This window comes from Rhinolophus sinicus, chromosome 2 (assembly GCF_057876585.1).
Source record: "Rhinolophus sinicus isolate RSI-liver-muscle chromosome 2, RSI-T2T, whole genome shotgun sequence".
NCBI classification, from domain to species: Eukaryota; Metazoa; Chordata; class Mammalia; order Chiroptera; family Rhinolophidae; genus Rhinolophus; species Rhinolophus sinicus.
Genome location: NC_142502.1, coordinates 160,671,094 through 160,690,257, shown reverse-complemented (window position 1 = coordinate 160,690,257; position 19,164 = coordinate 160,671,094). Strand labels below are relative to the sequence as shown.

The window sequence follows — 19,164 nt, the reverse complement described above, 5'->3', positions numbered from 1 at the left end:
GTTTCATTTTGAAATTGAGAACTGTTTTCACATATAAATCTCAATCATCAAAAGAACATCTAGGTCAGATTAACTAAATCTCCTTGGCTTCTGTAATAGTCTACATTTCTGGCTTATAGCTTAACATCTTACTGAATTTTAAGCACTGCAAGTTGAAAGCAAAAACAGAAAATGTAACAAAAACAGGGAAGAGAACAGAATTCTAATTGTGACGTTGAATATAACTTATCAAAAACCACTTAATGCTTAATTAAAACAATAGGCTCACCTCTACTTTTTGTTTTTTGCTGTATACAATCTACTTAGTGGACAATGAGGATAAAATTATTATAATAAAAAAACTGGCATGTTTGCTTCCACCTGGGTTACTGTGCTTCAAAAACACTTAATGAAGTTCTCATTTACTACTAGGTTCCCGTGTATAAGAACTAAAAGTAATCCAAAATCAAAAATAATTTTCATTAAATTTCATTACATTAATCTGATATAAACTTGTAACTATCATAACATAATAGGCTTTTATGTGTACTAGTAAAACAGGTATCAAGTAATTATTACCTTTAAAGTGAAAAGAAATGATTTTTTTTGAAATGAAGATTCTTTTACTTCAAACTCTATCTCAAGAAAAACAATCTTATATTTGACTCAAATAGAAATTTTCAGTTTTGATTTTTCTTGCCATGACTGCTAGAAATGTAAAATGAAAACAAACACCTACTCTAGCCTCATGTCCTCTAGTCAAGAGTAGTAGCAGGAAAATCACATACATAAGGGGAACGGGCCAAACAAAAACAACAAGAATCCAGCTTTTTAGCCCCATAGTTAGGATAGCAAGGGAAGGAAAAGGGTCTCATGAAACTTATTAAACTTTTCAATATTTGTCTTTTTCTCCAAAATCTTCAGAGATAGACGTAAAGTCACACCTAGTAAGGAGGAAGTCAAACTATTAATAACAGTCTAACTATCCTAAACTACACGATTCACTTAACCAGGTGTTACAGGAGATACTAAGTAAACTAACTCATGGGAGTGGGGATATGAACTGATATGGGAACATCTCTTGAAATTTGAGAAGTCAGGGGGAGAAAGAACTAACTCTAAAACAACTTCTGTATATAAAAGATCCATCTTAGCTTATTAAGGAACGCAAATTAGTATAAATTAGTATAAAACCCCGAATTTGATTTAGTGAAGAACAAAGGGAAGAGTAACAAAGATTGGGAGATCCCTGTGATCCAAACTTTAACTTGACTGAAAAAATTAAGCTGTTTTTTCCTTTTTTTGAACAATGAATCATACCATCTTATTTTATCATAATCTCTAGCAAAAGGAAAGTGGGACTAGAACTCAGGCAGCCTGGGTTTTAGTCCAAATCTTTGCTACTATGAACCATAAAAGAGGTAACACCTATAAAGACACAATAAAATTTCTGTCTTTACGTATCAAGGGGCCTTAAAAACAGTAATGACATTTGACCCACTTCTGACCAATGATCCTAAATAAATATCTGAAAACCAAATATGCCAGTTGGTAAAGATGTGAATGATGATGATTACTAATTGTGAAAATTTTTATCAAAGGAGAAATGGGCAAATTGTATTAGTTCACTTATACAATGGAATGATGTGGCCATTAAAAATAATGCTTAGAAGAGTTCTTAATTACATGCAGGGAAATGCAGGGACAGTGAGAAGGGTGAAGAAAGTATTGTTATATGATTCAATTTATTTCTATTATACATAAAAGATATAGGCATTGAATAAAGGACAGAAAAACCACAAAGATAACTAGATGAATGAGATTAACACTGAGTCTTTATACTTGGCATATTTCTAAAACTAACACGTTTTACTTGAATCTATACACGGGGAAAGATCAGGTTGATCATCATCACTGGTAAGACACAGGTAAAGATCACAAAACATATTTACCTTACATTATATAAGTTTGTAAAATTAATGTGTCACCATTTCCCCAATGGCACATTTCATTCCAAAATGTGCCAGAAGAGTGGAAGGAACTAGGAAGAGTTAGCTTGCAGAGGATGAGACTGCAGCAGAGACAAAAGGGTTGATATCAACACATGAAAGGATGTCATATAGGAGGAAGGGAATAAAACTAACATTTATTGTGTTTAATAATGTACCATACATTCTAGATGTGGTCTTATTAGTGTTATCTGGTAGAGTCCTAAGAGACAGAACAAGGATGAAAGATGAAAGCACTTTCCTGACTCCCAGCCTTTGCACAGGCAGTTCCCTCTACGTGAAATGCTTTTGCTTCCATTCTTTATGTGGCTGGTTCCCACTTCATCCTTTAGTTCTCACCCCAAATATCACTTCCTCAGAAAGATCTAGTCTGAAATAGGTTCTTTCGACAGCACTTTCTCTTAAAGCAATTATTACATTTTATAGAGTCATCTTTTGAAGGTCTCTCTACAACTACACTGTAAGATGTGATAAATAATTATTTGTTGAAGGAAGAGAGGGAGCAAGGAAAAGTGAGGGGAAATTGGTCAAACTGGGAAGCCACTCAAATGTTATCAATTACCTTCTTAAAGGAAGTTTCAGATGAAGAATCTGTCAGTAACTACTCTAAGGGTTCATGATGGGAGTTGCTGTATCAGGTCTAAGTTACAGCTTAGTTTATGTCAAGTCAAAGGTTAGATGATCTCATGCCTCTGTTAATCCATCCTACCTTCTGCTAAGGCCAATATCCTTCAATTATTAGAATATCATTTGATATGACTGAGTAAGGTGTCTTAAAATTCCTCACAACCATTATCCTAATTCAGATCCTATTGATTTCACTGCCTCAAACCCCCTTTAGTCTATTGTATACCCTTCTGCTAATAAAAATTTCTTTTTAACACTGCTCAGAGTCCGTTATCTTCTGAATGAACTCCAATCTGCTTATTCTGATAGTGAAGGGTCTCTGGGAACAATCTACCCTTATAAAATATTTATCACAAATCATATACCATAGGATGAAGAGAAAATTGGAAAGAAAATAAAATTGTCTTTGTTTGCAGATGTGATCTTATATGTAGAAAATCCTAAATACTCCACCAAAAGAACTATAGAACTAATCAGTGAATTCAGTCAAGTTGCAGGATACAAAATCAACAAACAAAAATCACTTTCATTTCTATATACTAACAACAAAATACCTGAAAAAGAAATAAAGAAAACAAACTCAATAGTATCAAAAACAATAAAATACTTAGGAAAAATTTAAACAAGGATGTAAAAGACCTGAACACTGGAAACTATAAGACTTTGACAAAATAAATTAAAGATATAAACAGAAATAGACCTTATATTCTTAGATCAGAAGAATTAATATTGTTAAAATGTCCATACTACCCAAAGCTATCTAGAGTCAATATAACCCCTATGAAAATTCCAAATGGCATTTTTCACAGAAATAGAAAAAAAACCCTAAAATTTCTAAGAAACCATAGAAGATCACAAATAGCCAAAGCAATCCTGAAAAAGAACAAAGCTGGAGGCTTCATACTTCCTGATTTCAAACTATACTACAAAACGATAGTAATCAAAACAGTATGGTACTGGCATAAAAACAGACACATACACCAATGGACCAGAACTGAGACACCAGAAATAAACCCTCATATATATGGCCAACTAATATTTGACAAGGGAGCCAAGAATACTCAATGGGGAAAAGACAGTCTCTTTAATAAATGGCATTGGGAAAACTGGATAATCACATGCTGAAGAATGAAATTGGACGCCTATCTTATGCCACTCATAAAAACTAACTTGCAGTGGATTAAAGATTTTAACATAAGACCTGAAACCATAAAACTCCTAGGAAAAAACATAGGGAAAAGCTCCTTGATATTGGTGTTGGCAACAAGTTTTTAGATAAGACACCAAAAACACAAGCAACAAAAGCAAAAATAAACAAGTGGGATTACATGAAACTAAAGAGCTTCTTTCTGCACTGCATGATCAACAAAATGAAAAGGCAACCTATAGAATGGGAGAGAAAACCTGCAAGTCATATACCTGATAAGGGGCTAATATCCAAAATACATAAGGAATTCATACAACTCAATAGCAAACAATCCAACTTAAAAATGGGCAGAGGAAATGAATAAACATTTTTCCAAAGAAGACATACAAATGACCAACAAGTACATGAAAAGATGCTCAATATCACTAACCATCTGGGAAATGCAAATCAAATCCACAATAAGTTATCACCTCACATTTGTTACAATGGCTATCATTAAAAAGAAAAAGACAAGTATTGGTGAGAATGTGGAGAAAAGAGAACCCTTACACTGTTGATAGGAATGTAAATTGTCGCAGCCACTATGGAAAACAGTATGGAGGTTCCTCAAAAGATTAAAAATAGAACTACCATATGATCCAGCAATCCCACTTCTGGATATATATCCAAAAGAAATGAAATCAGGATCTCAAAATGGTATCTGTACTGCCATATTAACTGCAGCATTATTCACAGTAGTCAGGACATGGAAACAACGTAAGTGTCTGTTTATGGATGAATGGATAAAGATTTGGTATGTATTATATACAATGGACTATTATTGAGACATGAAAAAGAAAGAAATCCTATCATCTGCGACAACATGGATGGACCCTGAAGGCACTATGCTGAGTGAAATAAGTCAGACGGAGAGACAAATACTGTATGGTATCACTTATATGTGGAATATTAAAAAGCCAAACTCCTAAAAATAGGAAGAATGGTGGCTGCCAGGGTGTCAGGGATGGGAGGTGAGGGAAATGGGGTCATGTTAGTGAAGGGAACAAACCTCCAGTTAGAAGAGGAGGTTCTGGGGATCTAATATAAAGCATGGTGGTTATAGTTAATAACACTGTATTATTTACTTGAAAGCTTCTAAACGAGTAGGTCTTATACGTTCTCACCACAAAAAAGAAACAGTAATTATGTGAGGTGATGGAGGTGTTAACGCTAAAACGCTAAAGTGGTAATCATTTTGCAATATATAAATATATCAAATTAACACCTTGCACACCTTAAACTTACACAATGTTATATGTAAATTACATCTCAATAAAGCTTAGGTAAAAAAAAAAAAAACTAATTAGCTATTTCCCCCTTTTTATTTCTTTGCTCTACCCTCCATATTGCTAACACACTTGCCATCAAACTCCCAAACATTAAAGTACTGCCACATCCATCAAACTCCACCTCACATCTGATCTCCTCCACCATGTCTTGTCTAATTTCCTACACTGGGAGTAAGTTCGACTCCTGAACTCTCAGAACTATTTACACTTTTCTCATAGCAGTTAACATTCTCAGTCTTATGTAGCAGTTATCTTCACATACTAATCTCACGTTCAAGCTTCACATGAGCTCCTTGGGGGGTTGATCTTGGTCTAATTCACTCTTCTCTTACCCTCTATTTTTTGGAAGAAAATAACACTTTTTCTGAGTGTAAGAATATGTTTGTTCATTATAGAGAACTCAGAAAATACAGAAAAGTACAAAGCAAAACACAAGCTGTAATTCCAGCCTCCTGCAATAGTCTTTGTGTAGAAATAAAATATAAGATTATGTTAAAATGTCTTATATATAAAACATGATGCATGTATGCCAACTCACTTTAAAAACAACACAGGTCATGCTATACACTGACTCTTGCCTCTGCTTTCCTCATTGAATGGGAGCATTTTAATGACTGGTTACTTATCTCCCATAGTGCCTCAAATACAAAGTAACTTCGTTGTACATTTTGCTTTGGAAATTCAACCCTAGTGAATCTACTCATTGATAAGACACTATTGAATTTTGGGGAATGACAAAAATGTTGCTCAGTGTTTATAATATTTTTTCATATGCTGATACAGTCCTGGTTAATTTTAATTACTTTTTATATTTTCAATAATCCTTAGAAAACTGTAAGAGAGAACTCTAGGTCTTGAATTTTAATAGTGAAAAAAGCAAGTTCCCAACTTTAATTCAACTCCAACTAACCATTAAAAAAAAAAAAAAAAAGGCAACCGAAAATGTTTCTCAATATATTCTCATATAATACACATCCTGCTGTCCTACTCTAGGGTATTGCAGGGATTCTATAAAGCTATTCTTTATAAGCAATTTTGTACACATCTATGAAAATTCTGTCATCAGTAGATAGCCATTCCTGAACGATTACACTAAATGAAGCTGTACATTGGTAAAGCTTTAGAGTAACTAAGAAGCAGACTTCTCCTGCCTAATCATGTGACAAGCATGTATCTTACGCTAAGCTTCATACTGTGAATTATGCGGGGTAAAGAGGACAACACAATCCCTGCCTTTAAGGGGCAAAGAGAATTAATATTATTGATTACTACCATAACCCAGGAAACATACAAGCTGCTTTACATACATTATGTGATTGAATCTTTAAAAAAGCTACTATATTCCCTTTTACAGATGAGGAAGCACAGAAAGGTTTAGTAACTTGTCCACTGTCGCACTGGCAAGCAGATGGCAGACGGAGAAGTCACTCTTACGCCTCTGGTTCTTCCTATTGTGTCTTGCTTGTTACACAAAGAGAGGCACATGACTACCTACTGTAGAACTGCTCATCGCTATTAGTATCTGAATACCTGAGTGTCATTTCTACACTGTTCGGTGCCCTGCTAACACTGACACCACACATGCAGAGCAGCAGAACTCATCAGGCAGGCAGTTCCCCTCACATACTCAGATAGACTGGGCACTTACAATGAAAGAATTTATACCCTTTTCTAGAAAATACAAATGAACCACCCGAGCCACAGAAACCCCTGTCCAAGAAGCACGTCCCACTTCCTCTGGACAGGAGGATCGATTGAGTTATGATACAGACAAAAAGAGAAGACAGTTCTGAATTAATTTCACAAGTCCTTCTTTCCCATAGTAGGCTTTTCTCTTCTTGGAAAAACATCAAGAGAAACTAACAGTATTCTGGGTTGTGTGCCTGTATTTTCAAGTTCATGACAAACAGTCAATATACAACAAGAAGGCAAATACCACCTCCGCGTACCATCCACCATGGGCACTTTTGGAAAAAGACACGGAGTAATGGCAAAGTATGATCTGAGAGAAACCTGATTACTGATGTATCTACAAATTTATTTTAGTCACATTAAAAATTTTTTCTTAAGGTGATGGATGGGTCCATCTACTGGAGAATGTTGTTTTTTAGGGGCCATGAAACTGTTAATAGAGAAATTACTCACAATCTGAACAGACTTTATAGTTGCCCTTTGTACTTATCAATCTTAGTAAGCAAAATTTCAATCAGGCCTAGATAAAATACACTAATCCTAAAGAGACCAGGTTTGTCACCTACCATTTCCCGTAAGCTGCTTACTAAAGTTTTTTTTTTTTAAAAAAAGGAGAAGAAGAAATTTTAAATTAAATGCCAAACAGTTGCAGACAGCACTTGTTTGGCTGATTAACTTGTAGACAAGCATTACAAATAAATCTGAGCATAGTCTGCAGCAAATTAAATTCCATTGCTTTTAAGAACAAAGAATTCCTTGGCAAAGAGGATTAGCAACTTTACACCCAGGAATGCCAGTTTAATTTAATTGTTCCACAATCCAAGATTTATGCAAATATCATTTTGATATATAACAGTGAATTTAACAAAGTGAGGAAACAAATTCAATATACAACCAGGCTGCTTTTTCTGAACTGTAATTATATACAATAAAGAAGCTGGCCCAGTCCCCCCGCCCCCCCAACCCGCTCCATTATTAGGACTGAATTATATTAATATGAATCAGAACAAGTCTAATTAAAGGTTAAAATTTTTAAACATATTCTAATTAAGACTCTAAATAGCTGTACAATTAGAATACCGTAGTTAAAATCGCACCTCAATGATCTTCTTGGCCTCTTTGTAATTTCCTGTTTGTAGGAAGGCAAAGAAGAGATCATAGAGCATTGTCATTTCACCTTGTTCTTGGCTCACAAAGTCCATTGCTAGTGAGGAGAGAAGAAAATATATAGAGAAACACAAAATCACTTGAAGTTCTGCAAAAATATAAGAAAACTTTAAAACAAATATTTAGAATAACTTAAAAATTATAGCTATGTCAACCAATTTCCTGTCACGTTCCTTATTTAACAGCATACATTTATGACATTAAGTACCTAAGACCAGCTTCAACGAGAACTGGTGAGAAAAAAGGTAAAACATTCCTCATAAAGGCAGGTCACCCAAAAATAATAGAGGAACAACTTTTCAAAATGAACAGTTATTAAAATCAGGGACATTTGTGATAGTGAAAATCTACCTGACAGCTTTCTTTTCAACGGACAAGTGTAACAAAGTTTCTCTGGATGTGTTTGCCTTTCTGTTCAATTTTCTCTTCACAGCAATGCGTTGAGAGTAAATAAGCAGTGGGGGGAAGAAAACACCAAGTACATCAAATATCAGAAGGTGACTAACCTTTCTGAATCAGATCAGTCTCGCCTTTCTCTACCAGCTTACATAAGACATCATGAATCCTTGGTAATATTTTATACTTTTCATACAAGTCGATGGCAGCTTCAAGAGCAGCAGGTAAGTCGTCCCTTGGAAACATAAAAATATTAACAATGCATAAACTATATCGAATTTATTTTAGAGAGATGTACAATGACCAGTCAAAATGTACATGACTAAGCTTTATTTAAGGTAGAAAACCGCACGGCCAAATGGAAAGATAAAGAGAAACAATCCTTATCTATAAATAAATGTTAGGAGTACAGACATCATTAGCAGTTCTCTGTTTTCCCTGCTTCATCTTTTATTGTTTTGCTTGCTAACTGGCACTTTTAAAGAAAAGTGCAAACAGACCAAGGCATTCCCTGAGATTATTATAAATAAAATCTGATGTTATAAAATAAGTTGCTCTCAGAATGCATTATTTCTACTATTGATTTTTCCAACTATTTATGTGTTTATGGTCTTCAGTAATTCTAAATTTGGTAAATTTTATTAAATAGCTGTCCATCAACGGCTACCAAGGAATTTTCAAGTACTTTCATATTTTTCTTACGGCCACCTCTCCAAATAAGCAGAAGACAACTTCAGGAATTCATATATACAGAAAATTTATTGTTGCTAAACCTAGGATATTCTTGTGGTCAGTGAATTCTACGGGAACTCTTAAAAAGTTTTTTATTAGAGATTAAACTTTTCAAATTTATTTCCAATTATAAAGTTAAAACTGCTCTTAAGTGGTAATAAATTAAAATAAAAAGATATTTCCATTAAGTCAGTTTCTTAAACAAGAATGTGGAAATACACTCTCATGGATCCTCAAGAACTACTTTTTCCTTTAAAAGGAAAATGACAGTACGAGAAATATTTAAAACCTTGGAAAAGCTGTAGAGATTATGCAACCCAATTCTACTTGTCACCCTCCTTTATTTTTAAATTGAGGAAATGGAGACATCTAGAGACTGACAGATGACTAGTAGGTAAACAGAGGAAGGCATTGCCATCAGGTCCCTGGACTTCTCACTTTGCGTGGAACACATCTAATTATATACATTATGCTCTATTAAAAGCACTGTTGTTTATTTAACCTAATAGGGTGGTGCAATGTGGAATAAGAAATTGAAGATTTTTGAAAAGAAAGTATGAAATGTGTATTTAAAAAAAAAAAAAAAAAAAAAGAGGCACAGTTAGAGACCGGACCAAAGCACTAGTGACAGTGACAATCTCTGCGGAGAAAACACATTTCTTTCACACATGCAACAGTTTTCAAAAGGAAGAAAGCCTTTTTAAATTTTCTGTTGAAGCCCTGACATTTTGGTCCATTATACAAATGTTATGTTGCCCTAGATTGACTATTTCAGCTAGATTAAGATTTTAAGCTGTACTAGAAATGTAAAATACCATGAAGAAGCGTTAATTTTACTGCAATAATACTGACACAGTGAAAACGAACCTATCCTGATGGAACTCTACCTTATCCCCTTTACTGAGCCCTGTTTACAGTGCATCTTCTGGCACCCCACAGAGTCATTTGAATTTTTGTCATTTGGGGTGAAGACTAAATTACAGGTTAATTTCAAAACCGCAAGTAGATGTTGCAGGCTAGATTACTGTCATACAAGAGAAATGCTACAGTAGCTACCACATATGATATAAAGCTTTATATAATCAGTATTTTCCCTTGCTTCAGACATAAGTTCTGTTATTACCTTTCTACAATTCCACTTAATGGAAAACTACTAAAATATTTCTAAGAGAAGAAATAACACATACTGATTTTTTAAACGCAGTATGATTTGCTTTTTCAGATCAATTCCCAAACTAGAATAGTAATGTCTCAATTGTATTTCTTCTATATTAGGTCAAAGCTATCAATAAATGAATGAATAATTGTTCTGTCAATCAAAGAGACATGTTAATAGTCTTTGGTCTCCAAATATATGCTTCTGAAGATTACACATGCTCAGAAGAACAACAAAAAAGACAAGAATAGCAAAATGGAAATAACTCATATATTTGTTAGTAATTTTAAGTACCAATGTTACTGCTCTCAGGTTGCCAACAAAATGAATTAGAAATCTATAATGAAACATTTCATACAAAGTGTACAGATGATAGACATGAACTAATAACTTGTCCGTTCTTTTCAACCCCTATTATCTACATTCTAACTTATGGGTGGATCACATCACTTTAAAAGGAGATAAAAAAATGCCCATTCTTCGTATAATTTGATGTCATCATTAATCTTCCCTATTAAAGCCTGTTAATTTGGGTGATGGAAATGAAAAAGATGAAAAAGCATCTTAAATTCACATTGCTATGAAAATAGTTGTGTACTCTTGGGACTTTTGAATTTCAATCTTATTGGTAAGTATTACATGCAGCTCAGACTCAGCAATGTGATACATTTCTAGAAGTGGAGATGAACAGCAGATTATCACAATGGGGTAAACTCAAGGACCTTGAGATTTCCTCCCAGTTCTAATACTCAAATGTGAGGTTCTATGAATTCAAGCTTCTTTAGGTTCCTCAACTCAAATGTTTCACACCAGCACAGAAAATCATCAAGCAAAATTACCACTTTTATTAGGCAGGATGAAGCAAAATATCAAAAGGAAAAAGGGTGGAAACTGCTTTATGCCCAAAACGTGGAATATAACACTACCGATCACTACACTTCTGGTTTCTGTGACCTAACATGATTCTGTAATTTCCTTTGTACACTTTAAAATACTAAAAGTGATTTAAAATCCTACTCATAAATAACGATAACCTTTGAAGAAATCTTATGGATAACATTAACTCTGGATTCAAAAACCTTTATTCCATGCCTTTTTTCAATGTGTGTGTGTGTATACACACACACATAATTCCTAAAGCTTTATATGCAAATGAGTCATAAATTTTAAAAAGTCCATTCCTGATAAAAAGCCACTACTTTCACAAACTTCAAATACTAAAAGAAAATCAACTCTACAAAACACTATATTACTTCTCAAAAAACCCAGTGATATTTTCAATGACTAGACCCAAAAAATATTTCAGTGAAATAAAGTTATTTTCATGAATAAAACTATATATGCTAACATAAAGTAGGCAATCATTTAAAAAATATTTTGATTGATGTAAATTAACTTAATATGAGCTTTAGCAAAATTCTGTAAGCCTCTGAAATAAAAGCAGAACAGAGGAAAGGAAGTTTCTATATTCTAAATTTTAAAAACACCCATATATATAATAGGTTGAGTCCAGTAAGCAATTTGAACACTCTTTTAAGTGTTTAAGAATTTTATTTATTAACTTCAATGGACTCACTTGGCCCATATTAAAATTCATTCTAAAAATCTCTAATTCACTTTTTTAAGGAAACATGACTATATATAAAACTACTATTAGGCCTGTGCAAAAGTAATTACGATTTTTGCAATTATTTTTAACCTTTTAAGCAATTACTTTTGACCAACCTAATACAAACTTATTTTTGCATTATTACATGGACCATCAAAAATGGTAAACTTGAACCTCATATGTCAAATCTGATGTTACGTCTTATTTTAGTCATTATGAAATTAAAGTATGCTATAATAACCCTGCCAGAAAAACACTGAACGTACATTCCTATGAGGCATTTACTCATCATAAAACTATCTACGTAAAGGTACCAGGAAACAAAGCAGTCCTAACCCAAATTTCTCACTATATAACTGTAAAAAAATCACAGATGTGTTTCATATGATCTTGAATTGTTAGAACAAGAACCACCAGTGATAACTATATATTCACCTATCAGTAGCTTTAAACTTAGTCTCCTTACTTACAGCAAATAACTTTCCAATGCGGCGAGTACACTTAATTTAAACACAAAAAAAGACAAGTATTGATTTTTAACTGGAATAAAGTGCTTCAACATTATGTATAAGGTGTCAGAGAAGCGGCAATTTACCTAAAGGGCTTACTGACTGAAAAGCTCTCAAAATCTGAAATCACTACAGAAAAGAGGGACTTTGGGAGACAAAAAAGTTTAAAACAAGAGGGGAAAAACACTCAAAATCAAACTACTCTGTAAGTCTTAAGCGGATGTTACTGTGGAGAGAAATCAATTCACGAGAAACCATCATCTTCACAAAAATTATTCTGTTAAGAGAAACAGCCCTTGAAAGAGCTAAAAAAATTTTTTTTCCTGTTCATCATCTATAAATGAGGAATCTTCAAGGAGACTGGTGTTGCAATTACAACTAATCCTCCCCAAAAAATTAACTGTGTTGAAGGCTTTGTAATTTCCCTAGGTACAATTTAGCTGTCACTTACTTTAAAATTTACTCAAACATGCGTTCGGAACAGCACTAACTTCACATGTCAAGTGCTTTCCAGCCAATTGAGTCTAAACTGGAAGTCGGTGTTAAACAACTGAATGATTAGACAAGATAGCTCATTTCCCTGCTCTTTTGTTCAGAATAAAATGCCACATTTACATTATCAGGCTCAACAGGATTTTCTGACAGACGGAGAAAAAAACCCTACTGAACACTGTCCGCACTAAGCACATGAAGCCTGTCATTTACCAATCATCCTTCAAAAAGCAATAGCCATGAATGTAACTTAATTACGACCCAATGATCCTTGACGAAAAATCATCTTATCACTGTCCTGTCCCCCTAGGGCAAATGAACCACTTTTGTCCTTTGGCACTGATGATGCTAAATTCTTAATTGCAATAATGGAGTAAAAGAGCCAAACCTCCTAATTTCCTTTCAGCACATAAAGAGTTTTTACTCTAGAAGGCAAGCATTCCCATAAATAATAAAAGTATCCAGTACAAATGAAGATGCTAAAATTGAAGGGGAGTGTATATGACAGAACAACCAGCATTTAATAAAGTATATTTCCCATTTATGTACCATAGTAACGTGTTACAGTGAGTTTTAAAACTTGCATTGTTATAGGTTCATCTTACAGAAATCGTGACCTTTATGAAGAACTCAAGATTGACTTAGCAAGAGTTCTCAGAGGATTATGTACAGAAAAGTCCATGATTCATTTAAATGAAATGCATGTGGGCATATACAGATTAGAGCACAAGTCAGCACAGAAAAATCCTTAATGGAAAGCAAAAATTAAAGCTGCTTTGATCAGTTGTACTAAATAATCCAGTTAAACAGCTTGAGATATTTTTCATATGCGATGAAACCAAAATAGATCAGCTAGAACACAAGTAAATCTGAAACTGCATCATACAAATTCTTATGCCTTTAAACCAAATGGCCCAGATTTTATTAATTTAATTTCCTTTACCATAGCATAAAGACCAATCAAAAGTTCTTTTAATCTCTTATAAAGCATTCTTCCTTAATGTGAAGAATCCAGGTCATCTTCCAGAATCAGGCATGATTTCAATTAAAAAAAAAATTAAGTAGCTACAAAAGAAAATGTTTAAAATAACATTCATTTGGACTACATGTACACACGTGGTTTAAAGAACAATCCTAATGCAAATGGAACACAAGAAGATTTTGTTTAACTGCATATTTTTCTGTTCAATGCAAGTATTATCATTTTAATAAGACAGAAGTACATTAGTTTACCAACTTGTTTATAATTTGGCAAACCCGTTCTTATTTTGGCAAATGAATAAAAACAAATTGTATTATTCTTTATACCCATAAAGCTTCTTATACATTATCCAAATACTGGAAAAGTCAGCTCAAAATCAAAATCTACTGAATCTTACAGATCATCTTCCTAAGGAACTCAACCTCATGAATTTGGTCCAGAATTACAATATGGAAGTGATAGTCTATTTGCAATGATATTCCAAATAAGATGCTTGCCTTTGAATGAAAGGATGAAGATTTGGTATGATGTTCTGAAATGTTTTTCATAATTTTATCTCAAGTTTGAGTAAATAAGGCTCATTCCCCAGATGAGCTCATACCTGCTGACGTCAATGACATGATATTATTGAAGATTAAACATATTTAATCACATCAAATACATGTGGACTTTTTGGCAGGCTAGTGTAGATAATCCCAGTAGTGCACTTGTCATGATTCTGAATTAATTAGCTATCTTCCATCAGTTGGGGAAAACACAACTGGAAAAAGATTTCAAAGTCAATTTTTGCCTATGACTTATCCCAGACTAGGAGTGCTCCTACTGTTTTCTGCAATTTTATAAACATGAAATTTCCTTTGTCTCCTTTTTATTATTGTCATGACTCTAAAACAGTCAACAAGAGCTTTCTATTATGATAGATGAAACGGAAAGGTCCTGTGATGGGAGCCTGCCTCTGCAAAACAAAGACAGCAAAAAAAAAAAAAAAAAAAAAAAAAAAAGACCTAGGCAAATAAAAGGTAATAATTTCTGTACCTCAAAATAGTAAGAAATCATAAAAGAAAAGATGCTAATTTAGATTTCTCTCGCACAATTAACAGGGACAGTCAGATTTTACTGAAACATAGAAATCTGACTGTCCTGTACAATCAAAAGCACAGAGCATGCCCAGGTTAACACGTGAAGCCCAGGCTAGTTCCTTGTCCCCTTGGGGAAGCTCTCCTCGATTCATGAGCCCCATCTGCAGACCTCTTTTGGAAAACTTTTGTGTCTCCTCTGTCTTCAAAGTATTTCTATTTGTAAGATATTTTTCTACCAGGGCCTCATTTTCATTGTTAATTATTTTATTTTTGCCTAATAGTGGAGGAGGGCCTAATTCTTCTGGGCACTGAGCCCATTCTTTCAAATCCCTATGCAGAGCTCCACATGCAATCTGCAGAGATGGGTCTTTTAAACAATCAAAAAAATTCTAGTAGGAAGCATATTAATTATAGGATTTTTATATAAAGTTGGCTGTGAACATGAGAACTCTATAACATAGTAATTGTTTGAATCACTAGCTCTCTAAAAGGATGTAATGCTGAGACTGTAGAAGTTAAGATTTGGCCAATCATCTAACTTGATAAACTGGTTTTTGATTGGATGGCAAAAGGATTATTTCATAAAACATGTATGTGTATGTATGTATACACACTTTTCCTAACATAGAGCTAGTTAAAAGAGATGTTTTTCATTCTACATTTTAAATTCAATACTAAACCATTCATTATAGTCAATTAATTATCCCACCTAATATGTAAAGGAAAACTCCCAGAAATTTGGGGAAAATACGCAAACTGTTAAGATATATCTTTTATTTTCCTCCTGGAATTGATAGGACAACATCCATACTAAAATCATAAAACCCTAATCACGAAATAAGCAGATTAAAAACGGCATTGAGTCATGGAAAAGATGACAAGGAGGAAAGATCTAGGAAATTAAAAAGAAAAACAAACACAAAAGAAAAGGAGATAATAAAGGGTGGTTAATCATCTTACTAAAATGTTTCACTTATCACAAGAGAGTAGGTTGATTTTATGATTTGCATTGCAAATTATACCTTAAACTGAGCAGCAACATAAGCATTTCAAATGGAAAAATTTTCAAACTGAGTAAATCTCCACCAACAAAATTCATTTTCTTCCCACAAGGCACAGAGACATCTTCTACAATATGTATCAAAGCTAGAAAAACTGTATTGGTACATGCAAGTAAAATAAAATACCATATGGAGAAAAGGAGCACTAAAGAGATGCTGCTACATTGTTACCTGAGTAACAGTCATGATACATAATCAAAAGCCCTTTGTTATACTTATTAAGAATTAGCACTTATAAGGCTCAAAACCAGGAAAAACTAGATTCGATGTCATGTAGTATCACATGCCCCATAAAACAATCATCATAGGCCATCCCATTGAGAAGTAACCCACACAATCACAGGGCTGCCGAGGATTTGAAAGGTCACCTGGTCCATGTAAGCCCTCTTTCTCTTAGCAACCTTCAAGGCTTTCACAGCACCACAGAGTATTTACAAAATATTATCTCCAAATGATTAGACTCATTCTTTTAATGCCAACATTTAAAATTTGAAATTCAATTAACTTACTTTTCCAGATATAGAGTGACCAATGGGGAACTTATGGTGGTGGATGGTTTCGTTAACCCTAGAGTCACGATGGCTTCATGCAACTGTTTTACTGTTTCAGTTTCACCTCTTAAAGCTGCGCCATTTAGGATGTGAAAAAAGGACAAGACTGTTGTATCTTTGATAAGGACATCCTTCTCTTTCATTTCCTTTAGAATGTTAATAGCATCTACAATGAAGGAACACAAAAGACCCTTAGGTAATTTCATGTAGGGAAAACAAACTGCTATTAAAACAGCATTTCAAGCCCAGCAGGAATGTAAATTCTAGTGTATAATGCCGATTTCAAGTTAATTACTACTTGCATGTCTAAACGAGACTACAATTATAAATCCACAATAGCATGGTTTTATCATTTCCCTGCAACTTTGACTACAAATTATAGATAGGGACTGTGTGCCCACTCTGCACCACATAACCCTGTACGGTCTGCCCTATAGCTGTAAGATCCTCCTAAATGGATGCTTTTATCGTTCAGAGCTAACATCTGCTAAATCACACCATTGTTTCTTCAGCAGATGGCTTGTCAGGAAGCCAGATAATAAAGATGTGTTTACACTGTATATACAGCCAGACTAATGGTCTGATACCGATAGGGCCTGTTTGCTATGTCGATACTAATTAGCCAAGCAGAGCCAATGAAAGCTTTCCAAAAGACTGCATGTTAATACATTAGATTCATTAAGCTTCATTAGGAAGGCAGAAACAAACATTTTAGGATATGAAATAAGTGCATTTTTATAATGTTGTTCTTAATTATTGCACAGGAAAAATGTTTTGACCGCTTTACAAAAAGTGATTTTAAAAAAGCAGGATAATCCTTATAAAGAGTTTTCTGCGTTAGGTATACTTCGTAGGAAAAAATTCAATGTTAAAAATCGAATACTCTATCCATACATTTTTCACTATAAAATATATTTTTTAAATCTTCTCTAGGAATAAAAGGAAGAGAGAAGGCTAAAAAGGAAATTTCAAAATAAAACCCAAATGAGAAAGTTAAGAAATAAGTAAACAGTAAGAATATATTATCAAGTGTAATTAATTATGTAAGGCTCAGCATCATCTCAATAATGAGAAAAATTAGAATATGCACATCAACTATATAATCATCTAGGCTTTCCCTGCAAACTCCTAAATAAAACTTATTAAAGTATACATTTTGTTAATGTTATTAAAAGTTAAGACAAAGACTACTGCAAAACTCACATTCTTAAATAAAGGTTACATGTATAGGTTTTATGTTCAGCCTTCAGACGTTCTTAAGCAGAAACAAAGCCATTAGTGCAGGCATATAAGCAAATTGTGCCATAAGTCATGATCTTCAAACTCAATCCAAACAGCAATGCTAATAAAAACTAGCTGCAGAAATGCAAAAAGCACTGAGCTGTGCAAATGTAAATGACAAGCTTGCCAATCCATTAAAACTAATGGCCTACACTGTCCATGCAGCTTTGGTTGGATTCACATGCAAATTTGTATGCAAAGTGTTCAAGCACTTTGCAGGACATGATATACCATTAATATCAATTCACATGTTATTCCAGTGGCAAGATACTTGCATCACATAGTTCCTTTATATACCCAGGCTTACCTTGGAGCTTGCCATGTTTTCCCAATACTTTTACAAGGCCTACATATTTGTTGGTGTCAAGGACAGCAGATGAATCTAAACGGTCACTAAAAATTAAAGCCACATTTATATTAATTATGTTAACAGTCGATTAGCTGACAAAAGAAATGCAGTATCCATTTTATCACTTTTCAAAAACTCATCAGATGATCTGAATTATTAACAATGGCTTCTACATTTTAGTTAAAGTTTATTTTGAAGCCACATACAAATTCACATGTAATTATATGCAAAATGACAAAGAAGTAAAACTCTAATACTACATACAAACTGCATCACTCCATCTGCACATGATACGCATGAAGGAACTCTCTTTTCATGGCACTTTGGGTGATTCTAACTTTGTCATGAACACTGAAATACCCAGAGACGTATTTTTATTTGATAAATCTATCAGAATTGGAAAAACAAAGATACCTGAGCAATGCAGAGAATTTTGTACACGACAGTATAGAAAAAAGACTGTTTAACAAGCCTTAGTTATTTACCATCACCCCTGCTGTGATACGCAGTTGCATAATCAATGGGAAAAACACCCTTTGCTTTAAGGAATAGAATGTCTTATACTGAAAGACTCTGCTGAAAGCAAGCATAATTAATCAGAGTCCCATATTATGGAATTTCAAAAACACTGACAAAAAAGAATTTTTAAAAATTACATTACATAAGAGAGTAATGTTCAATCATGATCCATCAAGGATGGTATATCAGCATTAATGTCGGTGATTTGTTTCAGTGCCAAGGTACTCACAATTCTTGTTTCAGGTTCAATGCATCTTCTGCATTATCATGTCGACAGCACAAATTTATTAAAGCTGCATAGCCACCAACAGCCATGTCCGATTCATATTTTGCTTTCAATTCAAGAGCTTTTTGCATGTTCTAAAATAAAGGACAGAAGTGAAAAGGAAAGAAGTAAATATAGGAAACTATAAAATTTCTAGTTTTAATGTTCAAAGTATAGAAAAAGTTAAGAGTACTTCAGAAATAAAGGGATTCACATTATTCATTTCACCTTGCT

The 19,164-nt window shown here is 33.8% G+C and overlaps 1 protein-coding gene across 1 annotated transcript in view; it reads right to left on the bottom strand.

Annotated features, from left to right (window-relative positions):
• The window catches only part of LRPPRC (leucine rich pentatricopeptide repeat containing), a 95,534-nt gene that overhangs the window by 34,216 nt on the left and 42,154 nt on the right, over nucleotides 1–19,164 (bottom strand). Inside the window, exons 21-25 of the mRNA XM_019748633.3 lie at nucleotides 18,895–19,025; nucleotides 18,105–18,190; nucleotides 16,475–16,682; nucleotides 8,456–8,580; nucleotides 7,880–7,986 (exon numbers count right to left, since the gene is read on the bottom strand). Coding sequence (XP_019604192.3) covers nucleotides 7,880–7,986; nucleotides 8,456–8,580; nucleotides 16,475–16,682; nucleotides 18,105–18,190; nucleotides 18,895–19,025 — 657 coding nt within the window. The remainder of the gene's footprint in view (nucleotides 1–7,879; nucleotides 7,987–8,455; nucleotides 8,581–16,474; nucleotides 16,683–18,104; nucleotides 18,191–18,894; nucleotides 19,026–19,164) is intronic.